The 12,709-nt window shown below is 36.7% G+C and overlaps 3 protein-coding genes across 3 annotated transcripts; all 3 read left to right on the forward strand.

The window, feature by feature from the left end:
* Window positions 1–890: 890 nt before the first annotated feature.
* Window positions 891–3,345, forward strand: LOC147274603 (uncharacterized). Its single transcript, XM_086228053.1, has 2 exons — window positions 891–2,228; window positions 3,208–3,345. Exon 1 carries the CDS (start codon window positions 955–957, stop codon window positions 2,080–2,082), a length of 1,128 nt encoding a protein of 375 aa, XP_086084179.1. The 5' UTR covers window positions 891–954; the 3' UTR covers window positions 2,083–2,228; window positions 3,208–3,345.
* Window positions 3,346–7,873: 4,528 nt separating this feature from the next.
* Window positions 7,874–8,373, forward strand: LOC147274604 (uncharacterized). Its single transcript, XM_086228458.1, has one exon. It carries the CDS (start codon window positions 7,924–7,926, stop codon window positions 8,128–8,130), a length of 207 nt encoding a protein of 68 aa, XP_086084584.1. The 5' UTR covers window positions 7,874–7,923; the 3' UTR covers window positions 8,131–8,373.
* Window positions 8,374–10,869: 2,496 nt separating this feature from the next.
* On the forward strand, window positions 10,870–12,438 carry LOC147274605 (GRAS family protein RAD1-like). The gene has a single exon (XM_086228128.1). It carries the CDS (start codon window positions 10,870–10,872, stop codon window positions 12,436–12,438), a length of 1,569 nt encoding a protein of 522 aa, XP_086084254.1.
* The last annotated feature ends 271 nt before the right edge of the window (window positions 12,439–12,709 follow it).

Raw genomic sequence — 12,709 nt, forward strand, 5'->3', positions numbered from 1 at the left:
AGATATAATACGGTCATATTTGATGTTGTAATAAAAATGTACAACAGTTCATGGAATGAATGTTTTTTCCAATTAGCTTTCATTCATACAATAGAGTTCATTTTCCAATTTAGGGTTGGTTTATGTGAAGCATGAAGCTCCAGTCACATTCATACTAGAGCCAAATGGTCACAGATCACCTGAAAAATATATCATTGTCCAAATTGGCCAAATATAAAACTGTGAATCCGTAGTATTTAATTTACTTGTAAATAAATGACCTCCCAAGTGAAACTATATATGAATCAATGAAACAAAGTCATATAATTTTGTTATTCAAAAATTGGTACACATATTTGGTATATTCCTAACAATATTCAAAATAAAAATAAAGAGAATAAAATGAGATGGGGATTGGATTACCTTGGCACACCAAGCAGCCCACATGTTTCATATCTACCAATGGGCTGACCATCACCCATAAACTCCCTGTTAAAAGTCAGGTTCATCCCACACATTGAGAAAATGGTGCCTTTTGGGATTGTCATAGCAGCATCCACATACCTACATGAACTAAAAAACACTCAATCCTCAATTAATTACTTTAGGCCAATAGGCCGTACCCAAAAAGTAATTAAAAGCTTGATAATATTGTTATAAAATATATGGGATTTAATTAAATAAATTAAATGGGTTAATAATATTGTAACCTGGTGTTGTGCTGAAGAGGCTTGATTGGAGTATCGTAGTCAGGGATGTTGAGCCAAAGCCCATGAGAAATGGCAGTGGGCACACCTTCTCCTAGGCTAAATGGGTACCCACGAACAAAGTCCACTCTAGAGAAAGACCCACTATATATATCTAGTATAAGCCTAGGTGCGAATGCAAAGTGTGAAGCTTAAGCTTTAAGAAATCGGAAACCCTAGATAGCTTTTTCTTTGTTGTTCTCTTTTCTGGTCTGAAGGTAGGTTCGCTATGGCGATTGAGGAGAAGAACATTTCCAGTGTAGCGGAAACAATCGAGAAGTTTGGAGGAAGTAGATCCGCGAAGTTTGGAGGAAAACATGGGTCCGATGCGGAGGAGAAGAAAGCCATAGCGATTGAAGGAAGCATGAAGGGTAAGTCCCTATACTTAGCTTTCTCTCAGGTCATGGATGATGGTCGCATGTATTTCGTTGTTAAATCCATCAACTTGAGCGATGCTATTGATGGCCGCCGCCGCACTTCCTCCACCGATTCCTATTCTATTAACTCCATTTCTTCTAAATTACTACGGCGAGTGGGTTGTACTGCCCTCATAGATTTTGGTCCTTGCTATGTCCGTTGCGGCCTCTTCCAGTCTAGTATTGTTTTCGCGGGCATGATTAGCGTGTTCGACGAAGCGAGGGATGGGGATGAAGAAATTTGGGTGTTTGAGGCTGATGAAAATTTGAAACCCAACTTGCGCATCAAGCCCTTTTCTATGCCTACTTTCAACCATATAAAATATTGCCCCCTGCTGGTGGAGCTGCAAGGCAAACTCTATGCTCTCAACGGTTTCAAACGTACCGCTAAAGGTGGCTTTATGGAGGTATTCGACCAGACACAGAATAAATGGCTTTCTCTGCCGGATCCTCCCACCATGACCACGAAACGAGACAAACTTGTCTCTATGGTAGTTGCCGGCCAAAAAATCTTATTCTCCAATCCGGATGTGAGTGGAGTGTTCTGCTTCGAACCTGAAATACAAAATTGGAAAGCAATTCATTCTTTGGGAGCTGGCCTTCCCTTTGAAGGCCCTGTTACAGTTTTTGATGATGATGCATGTGGTGGTTTCCTAATGTTTAAGTATGGTTGTGGTAAACCTAATACTATATCGGTCTTCTTCATGTCGCATCAATTTGACTCTATCCAAACTTTGAAATCTGTGGAGCTGCCTCGTTTGCCTCGTGAATTTTACCGAAGATACCAATTTGGTCTTGACCGTCTAGGGGTTGGTGGTCGAAATTTCTGCCTTGTTTTAAACAGATTCTTCAGCAAAGATAAATATGAATTCGATGGTGTTGTTTCCGATGAATTTCCACAGCATAATGACAAGGGGATTCTTCTTTTCATAACATTTTAATATGAAATCACCAAACCAGAATCGGGCTGTGAATTGGAATCCAAGTACAAAATCCTCAATACTAACCGAATTGAATACACGCCCGAGCATACTGAAGATGAATCAGCTGTGACCCATAGTTATATGCTGCATCAAGCCTTTGTGCTGTAAGTTTTTCTGATTTATACATATTGTCCTTTCTTTAACTTCCTCATCGGTTTATTTACATTTATGTATTTTATCAGTAATTGTCTGAATGATAAACGAAACCTGCAAATTAATTGCGTATTTGCATGGCCTCACTTCTTGCTTGTAAAGTATACAACAATAAAGTTGTTAATTGTGCATTAATGCCACTTGTGTTATGCAATGTTTTAGTGATTGTTGTTGTCGATTGTGGATATGTAATTTGCTGAAAGCACAACCAATCAGTTGGAGAAAACATGCATGACCACACTGGCTTAATTAGCATAATAATATAAATGAGACTAGTCACATGGAATTTATTGGATTTTATATGTAATATGTTGAGAATGCCAACACAATCAACAAACTAATTTAGTCTTGAGATTGAAATATCTAGGATTGAATAATCTAGCATTGTACCTGGCTCTGGGTGCAATGTACAATCTGTTAGGGAAAGCCTGAATTTTAACTTATCTTAATTTCATTTGATCAACTGAATAAGTCACCATAAAAGTCACTCCTAGAGAAAACGAAGAGAGCAAGTGAAAACTAGAATGGTAATCCTGAACTTGGGAAGAAAACTTAGTTGAATTGGGTCAATAAACATTGTTTTGATTGTCCAAATTCCTAAAATAAGTAAATAACTTGTGATTGAACAATCTTGATTTGATCTTAATTGCGATTGTTAATTAACTAGGTGGATATGATTGGCAAAATTAAAATCACTTTCCTAAGTTGAAAATCACTTGAACTAGAGGAATCAAAATTATGTTGATACAATATATGGTTTCTAATTGGTGCATCCATACATGCTGCTTGTGTGTGTTGATCACAAATTTGGAGGGATTCATAGTTACACATATCCTGGAGTATTTAATTAATTAGTTGTAGACTGCTCTAGTGAACATGCATTTTTTTAATCTGGAATTGGTTTGTGATTTATCCTATTCAACATAACAGGAACAGTATGGAGGACGAGGACACTGATGCTTAGGATGAATATGAAGGTAGTGTTTTTGTATTTCCAAGGTTGTTCCGGCAACTATTGGTGGGGGTGCTTTAGCCTACGTTATCTCTCAGGGACATAGTAGTTCTTTGACTGGCTTTTGTAATTAAACTTCATCTTTTGAAAGATTGGAATGGAAGTATGGAAGTAGTTAGTTACAAATTTCAACTAACAGTTGATCTAGCGGTAGTATGACCCAATTCCTGGATGATTTATTGATCAAAATTATATATATGCTTGCAAAAGTTTCACACAGCCATCTATTTCATTATTTTTTTCCCCAATGTTTTCTTTCTTTGTATGTTTTTTCTTTTTCCCAGTGTTGATGTATGTTTATGCGTCCAAATCAGAAAATCCTAATGTACAATGGGCAAACTCAGCATCACCCATTCCATTCAGAAATGGCAGGCTGCAAAACTTGCATTGGAAAAGGTGGTTGATCTAAATGTTTAGACAACTCTTAACTTGGTTTGTTGTGTGCAATCCAGACATCAAAATATGCAGAACCCAGGGGGCCTCATTGCAAATACACCCAGTCGTCAAAGTTAAATAAAGAGTGCTGCTATTTGCACACATTTTTTTTTTTTTGCACACTCTCACCAACTTATTTTGTGGAATTACTTAATTGACACAAAAAAAAATTACTTTAAAGGACAACCCACATCATTTGAAAAAAAAAAAAAAAAAAAAACCTCTCCTTACACACCCCATCCTCAACCACACCTCCAACCACAACCAAAACAAACCCCACCCATAACCCCACCTCCATCCCAAAATTGCCGACACTCACCTCCTGCCGTCAACCCGCCTTCATCGCCGCCATGCATCATCTCTCCACCATAGCCATTAGAAGTTGGAGGCATACCTTAACCTACAATTTTTGGATTTGAATGTAAATCTAATGCTTTCCTATCTAATTTCAATTGGTTAATCAATCCCAATACCTTTTTCGTCTGTTTACGATGATTTGGAGTGAGGTTTTTTAGAGTGCAAGAGTGAATTTTCTAGTTATTCATTTTCGAATTCGCAGGTCGTTCGGCATTGGTCTGCTGAACATTTCGGTTTCGTTCGGTAGTAAGCTGTCGAACGAAACTGAAAGGTTCGACAGCTTACTACCGAACGAAACCAAAATGTTCAGTAGCTTACTATCGAACGAAATAGAAATGTTCGGTAGACCAGTGTCGAACGACTTGCAAAACCCTATAATCCAAACCCGAAATTTCAATCTTGAAACGCAGAAAAACCGCACTCTAAATTATCTCGAACAAAAAAAAAAGGTCTTGAGATTGATTAACCAATTTAAATTTGATAAAAAAACCTAGATTTGCATATGAATCAAAATAATTTAGCTTAAGGCATAACTATGGGTTGACAACAATGGCTATGATGTTGTAGTAAGATGGTGAGACCACCAACATCGGATTGACAGTAGTGAGTTAACGGTGACTCGACGGCTGAGTTGACGGCGGTGGTGATAGCTCCGATGATGATGTTGGTATACAGGGGTGTGTTCTTGGCTAGGATCGGGTGGGCATGAGGTTGGGGGTGGAGGTGTGTACTGTCTAAAAGAGTTGAGTGAGTGTGTATTGTTTGAATAGATTGGGTGGGGTGTATAAGAGAAATTTGATAAGATTAATGATATTGAAGGTATTTTGGTAATGAGAGGGGTGTGTTAAAAAGAAATTTTACATTTTAAAAGATGGTAGGAGGTGTGTAGGAGAAAAGTGTGTGAAAAAAAAAAAGAAAAAAAAAGGTGTGCAAATAGCAACTCTCTAAATAAATGATTTAAGACATAAATATACCCAACAATAGCCAATCATAGAGCCATCAGGGCAACTGAATTTGGTTTATACAAACAGGGAACAGTCCTAGGTATGTAGCAACACAAAGATCCAATCCAGTCTGTAATGGGTGGCCATTGCCCAATTGTATTTTGTTCATTTTGGTGCCCTCTAAGAAATTAAACACATACTAATTAATGATCAAAATGTGTACACTGAAGGGCGTCAAACCAACCAAAATGGACTGTTCTCAGAATGCCCAACATCCCATTTTCTGAAAATATGGCCCCTACGGTCCTCTGCATGCTCAGAATGTTGGGTTCATGAATCATACGCATCTCTTTGTTTATTGCTTGTCTGGTCCATTCAAAACAAACATCTACGTCTAGTTATTGTGCAGTTTGGTCCCTTGGACCGTTGTGTTAAATGAATGGTATGTAATGCTTGTAGTTACTACCCTGTATTTTGTCCCATGAAAATTTCCAGTGGGTTAAGAAAAAAGTTCGAAGGCAAAATATTATGAATGAAGAATGACATATGACCAATGATTTAACCTACTATGCAGCTTATAAATGCTCAATACCAAGATATTTTTTAAAGCAAATCTCATGTGATACATAACTTCTTTTATTAGGTTGGTACATATATAATCAAACATCATAAACTATACAATCATTGTGGATTATTTTATCTAATCTTATTTGAATATATAATGAGATATATGGGTTAAAACTAAGCTATAGTTTCGTGATTGTAAGATAGTCTAAAATCTATTGTTAATCATGAGATATGTGAGTTATTAAAATGATCTTCTGCCAAATATTTGATATGTTATGTTGTTAAATTATAAATCAGTATTATAAATTCAAATATACATCAACTTATATTTAGTAGGACAAAATCTTAAGAGAGGAGACCATATATATGTGATTAATGAGAAAAATCAGGCATAATAATTGGGTGAAAAAGATGTTAACATGTGGGTCATAAAATTTAAGGCCCTATCTAGCGGGTAGAGATCTTCTATCTCCAAATCTCCTGTCCCTCTTTGTCTCTTCTCACATATTTTGAAAAAAAATATTTTTTTTTGGAAGTAAAACAAGAATTATGAAAAAGCCCTCAAAATCTGTGAGAGGAGACAAGGAGGGACATTTGGGAACAGGAGATCTCTACCCCTATCTAGATAATTGAAGAAAACGTTTTGGGGCCTATGGAGGCCACTGAGCTTGAAAGAGGACGAGAACATGGACACATGATCACATGGCCTTGCACATGAAGAGCTATACCACTCAATAGAACACGACAAAACTAACTTGGGAAAAGCCCTATAAGAGGGGTTAGATTGTTAGAAGTTGACTATTATTACATTGTCCTTTATTCTCTCAATTTCTATAATTTTCTTTTTAATTATATGCTGTTTTTGTGTGATGATCTTGACTGCTAATAGGAAGGTCTACTTCTTCAGGTACAATGTAAGGCAGATTGTAGATTCTATCACTTATACATACACACATGTATATTTTTATACCTTTAAATGTTTTTTTTAGTCTTGTCAGACAGTCCATATAAGATATTTAAATTGCCATATTATAAATTTAAATTATTGATTGTGTTAATACTTGATTGAATGTTTAGTTCAGACTAGATTAAATTAATGTGTGTTTTTTTGCTAGGCATAATATACACTTAAACGATCATGAGTCTCGTTAGACAAATAGCCTGTCATGTTATAAATTTTAATAATTGATTATGCTAGCACTTAGATTGAATATGTAATTCAAACTAATTAAACTAATGAATAATCTATTGCCAAACTGTATAGCAAGAGAGCATTAACCTTTTTATACTTATAAAAGGACTACTCTAGATTCTAATTAAGTCAGTTTAGTTCATACAGCTAATATATCGAGAGGATTACACAAGTTGATCATCCATGATTAAACATTATTCCAACTTTTGAGAATCCTATGTGCCGTATTGCCAAATTGTAGCTGTAACATTACTAAGGATGATGAACAAGAGAAAGAAGTGGACTTAATTATTTTTTGCTTTCTTTTAAATATTAATGATTTTTGTATTACACATTGATTTACAATTTAAAGTGTAATACTGCTTGCAGTCTACAGACTCTACACATTATAAAATGGTTTTGAATTTAGCTTGCTTAGAATAATATATGCTCATATTTACTGACCCCATCATAGATGATATTTATAATATATAATTATATTTTTTATCAGCAAAAAAAATAATTCTAATCTTTTTGGTCTGGTTCTTATAAGTTTATTGTTAGCTTAAGAATTGTTGTAGTACTTACTAAATAATCGGATATAAAGCACTGCTCTTTCATCCATGTGGTTTGATATATTTTAACTTCTCTTTAATCTTTATAGTTTAAAACATGATGTACTGTATGTCTGTTATAGATTTCCATTAAAATTTACCTCAACAACTCAGCTAGTTTACCAATTCATATTTTTTTTAAACAAGTAAAGTGATAAAATTAATGCTTCAAATACTGATATAGACAGCTGCATGCCCCACAAAGGTGAATTGAATGTAGGGAAGTGCCTTTGGTTGTGGTGGTTCTTAAACCCATAAAAATTAAGATGAGATATTGAAACAATACTGAAACATGTTGGGAATGGCCCCTTTAAACACATAAATCATAAATGGCCTCATCACCCCACATGTGTACGTAGTAGTCATGATAAAATTAATTAATGAGAATATATAAAGCAAAGGGCATTTTGGTATTTACAGAAGGCTGGGTAGCTGTGAGAATGAGGCCTATAAATTGAGAAGTGCATGTTCCCTAAGCAAATACCCTGTCCCCCCATCTCTCACTCTATTAATTCATATTGCTCAATTATAATATCACCAATCAAGATGGTATCTAAAGTAGAAGAAGCAATGAAGGTGAGGAGGCAACAGCAACAACAGCAGCAGCAACAGCAGCAGCAGAAGCAAATAATGCAGTGCAACAAAGGAAAGGCTAGCAAATTCAAGAGGAGCAGCTCCAATCTTGAAGAGGATGCTGCTTCCACTGCCATTCTCTTGCTTGCTTGCGTTGTCTGCTCTCCCTCTTATCCATAGATTAACTAAATTACATGCATATATAGTTATATATACATAAACACATAAATTAAGCTATGTTTAATTAGCCACTGAATTCCCAGCATACCTAGTAACTTAATTGTCCTTAATATTTATGGCTTAAATCCTCCTCTTAATTACTATTTATTCATTAATATATATATATCTTTTGTAATAATTAATATGATCAGTACCAATTTTATTTTCTTGTATTTGCAGCTCTATCTCCAAGTCTTATCTATGGAAATTTGATTATATATTTATGTACATGTATGAAAATTCTTAATTAACATGCAAATGCATGTATATTGGGTAAAATTTCTCATATATATAACTTTTTCATTTCACCCTCTAATTAAGCTTGTAGGGTTTAGCAAGCTTAATTAGCTTAATTAACAAGCTAGCGCAGTACTTTAATTTAGCGAGGGATCAGCGCAGCATGTGTTGATTGTGTTCTATATATACTGCATGTATACCACATGGGGCAGCCGCAGCTAGCTCTATGAATTATATATACGATTAATAATAATATAAATATAGCTAACAATTATCTATTAATTTAGTAGTATTTATCTTCATTGTATTGAATTCTTGATTCTCGATCTCTCGATAAAAGAACACATATAAATAGCTAGTATTAGTATATATCCATCTGATCATTATTACACATAAATATATATAAAGGTGATTGGACATGAACCAGCAGCCAATTCTAGCACTATTGATGATGATGCGTTTGCTCCTTCTGAGTTCTGATGCATGTGGATATAAGATTAATTAATTAATTAATGTAATGATGTATTTTTAGCCGAGTAAAATTTTCATATAATGATTGATCGAGTATAATATTTGTTGGATCTCTTTCATTACATATTAAATTTTATGGTAATAAAGATAAACACATTAAATACATACCAGTATGTCGTACGAAAGTGTGTTTCCACCAGCCAAATTATTATTGAAAATCATATATATCCAAGTGAGTACTATAATATAAATTAAGAGTATGTAATTGTACGCAATGGATTAATATGAAAGGGATTAGGCAATTACTGCAAAAGACGTTGTACCCAAGTTTTAAATTTTCTTCAAACACCCAAAAAATATACATGTTGAAGTGTGAATGGATAAACCAATCTGGGTAATAGTATATGGGGGGGCCAATCTCTCATTCTGTAACTTATAACCAAAAACAGAAAAAGAAAATAAAATGTCAATATGATAATTTCTTAAGTTTAAGTCAGTTAGGTACGTTGTTCAAATCTTCTGCAGCCCTCCTATATTTAGGGACAAATGTCAATAAATTAGATAGGGAAAATAAAGGAGACACAATAATATAATGGGAGACATATATAAGATTGAACTCTAAGTCTAAGGTCATCTTCAATCATTTGCTCTTTTTTTCCCCCTCAAATTTGGAGATATATTCTAGTAAAAAGTTATAATTGGAGCATTCATTTCAATGGTAAATCAGATTTGGAGCATTAAACTAGGAGAGAACAATGTAAATATTCCTTGTGTGGATAATTAATAAGGAATTGGACCTCTCCATGGGAATTAAGATTTCAATTTTTTTTTTAAATGGCGGGCTTTGTAGAATATGCATGCCACAATGATCATATCGATGTGGGAACAACACGCTTTGTTTAGAAAAATAATTAACCCTCTACATCATTGTTCAATAACTGGAATATAATATATAGATCCAGATACATACATTTAGAAGCGTATAGGTCTAAATGACGTCTCTATGACTCTGTGCACATCATGACCTCCAGTTTTCATCTGTATGTGCTTGTACCTTCTCATTGTTTGCATGCATGCCGGCAACAGATCACTACCAATATTGTAAAATTCGTTGTGTTGGTCTGCAATGCATGCTGCAAAATTTAATACTTGAATTTACATATATGCCTACATGGGGAACACTATGCCACTTTGTCCGCTTCACAAATTAGACCTTGTCCTTATGTGGCTGTCATCTGAAAATATCTCATTGAAAGCAGAATTGTTGATAGATTGGTCTAAATTTTCACTTTTGGTGATCCAGAATGTACCCATATCAAAGGGAATCATGCATTCTAATTGGTGAATATAAAGATGATGAAAGTTGCGATTTACAATCCATGAAAAGGAAACTTGGGTTTTAATCAGGCTCTAGGAATCACCTCCCAAGTGTCACTGAAAAGGGTAGTGAGAAAGCATTATATTCCCTCACATCATAGTACTTAATAGTACTTGGAGTGGTTTATATAGCTGCCACTTGGAATCACTCTGGAATCTGGATTGATACACCAAATGTCTCTGAAAAACTTATCTGAGGTAAAAAAGGGCATCAGGCTGCAGAGGTTAGGACAATGCAGAAAATGACATATTCCTAAAAGGTTTTTAATTACAGCAATAGAATTTAATATAGTTCTAACCTAGGCCAAGGAAAAAGAAATATTGTTACCACCTAGGTCTAAGAAGAGGTGCAATATTCCAAAATTTTTGGAGGGGTGACATAGACAGCCTTGTCCTTGGATTCTCTATGCCTTAGATTTAGTGTGTTTCTCTCCAGGAAGACATCTCTATTTTGTCCGAGCTTAATCATAGGCCTTGGTATTATCGCTAGGAGAGCTGGAATTAGTCTATATAAGTCCTAGTTGCTTGGTAATAGGGTCTTTCAGAGCTTTGTTGAATATATTTTGAGAAAGCAAGAGACTGGAGGGGAGGATAGAGTGATAGACTCACCAAGAAATGGCTCCTAGCCGTGATTTCATGACAGAGGAGTGTATCAATCATGAAAGGACTAATAGGATGAGTGTGCTTGATCTGATCAGTCACTCAGCCATGGCTTGCTATCCTTACCCTTACCTGCCCTTATTGGAGGGCAATGGTTCCGCATTGATCCTCCCATTTTCAGAAGAAAGTGGAGATCACAAGAGGCTGAAACGAACTATAAGTATCACGGAATCAATGTCAAGTAATAATAGTCTTTATAGTGGTGGAAGCAATAGCAGCATCAGCCGCAGCAGCAGTACTAGGAGCTTAAACACATTGCCAAGGCTTCATTTCCGGGATCATATATGGACTTATACACAAAGGTACCTTGCAGCTGAGGCTGTTGAAGAGGCTGCAGCAGCCATGATCAGTGCTGAGGAAAGTGGAGCCACCGCCGAAGATGGAACTGCTGATGGGATGAGGCTTGTTCAGCTTCTCATTGCTTGCGCTGAAGCTGTTGCTTGTCGCGACAAGTCACATGCCTCCGTTTTACTGTCTGAGCTTAGGGCCAATGCTTTGGTCTTTGGCTCGTCTTTCCAGCGTGTGGCTTCTTGCTTTGTCCAAGGCCTTGCCAACCGCCTATCCCTGGTTCAACCACTTGGGGCAGTTGGTTTTGTTGCCTCCAAAATGAACAATAAGGACTTTGCCTTGGACAAGAAGGAAGAGGCATTGCGCCTTGTCTATGAAATTTGCCCCCACATTCAGTTTGGTCATTTTGTGGCCAATTCATCAATATTGGAAGCCTTTGAGGGAGAGAGTTTTGTTCATGTGGTAGACTTGGGGATGACCCTTGGTCTGCCACATGGCGACCAGTGGCGTGGGCTGATCCAGAGCCTGGCCACTCGTGCGGGCCAACTACCAACCCGCCTTCGAATAACTGGTGTTGGCCTTTGTGTTGACAGATTGCAAATCATTGGAGAGGAGCTTGAGGCTTATGCTGACAGCTTGGGAATCAATTTGGAGTTTTCTGTGGTGGAAAGCAACTTGGAAAATCTGCGTCCTGAAGACATCAAACTTTTTGAGGGTGAAGTTTTGGTTGTCAATAGCATTCTCCAGCTGCACTGTGTGGTCAAAGAAAGCAGAGGAGCTCTCAATTCAGTTCTGCAGATGATTCATGAGCTCTCACCAAAAATCTTAGTTCTTGTTGAGCAGGACTCAAGCCACAATGGACCCTTTTTTCTTGGGAGGTTTATGGAAGCACTGCATTATTACTCTGCAATATTTGACTCCCTAGATGCTATGCTGCCCAAATATGACACTAGGCGTGCCAAGATGGAACAATTCTACTTTGCTGAGGAGATCAAGAACATAATCAGTTGTGAGGGACCGGCCCGGGTGGAGAGGCATGAGAGGGTTGACCAGTGGCGCAGGAGGATGAGCCGAGCAGGGTTTCAGGGTGCACCCATTAAGATGATGGCTCAGGCCAAGCAGTGGCTTGGGAAGATCAAGGTTTGTGAAGGTTACACAGTTATGGAAGAAAAGGGTTGCTTGGTTCTTGGTTGGAAATCAAAGCCCATTGTTGCAGCCTCTTGCTGGAAATGCTAGTTTGACAGTGACCCTTTTGGTTCCCAAAATCCCAACTCACAAGTTCAGCTAAATTCCAATAAAACAATTTATCTCAGTATTCTTGGAATGGAGACTGGGGTGACTTTGTGTCTGTGTCATTGGCTGCAACAAGCTCTGTGTTTGGGAGTTAGAATAAGTGAGTTTGAGTTTCAATTTGAGCTGTTTGGGTGGATTAAACAGATGGAATAAATAGGAAGGCTTGGTGGTGTGGTGTGCATATTAGGCTGGATTTCAATTGTACATATCTAAC

Source organism: Dryas octopetala, chromosome 9, assembly GCF_963921425.1.
Source record: "Dryas octopetala chromosome 9, drDryOcto1.1, whole genome shotgun sequence".
Classification (NCBI taxonomy): domain Eukaryota; kingdom Viridiplantae; phylum Streptophyta; class Magnoliopsida; order Rosales; family Rosaceae; genus Dryas; species Dryas octopetala.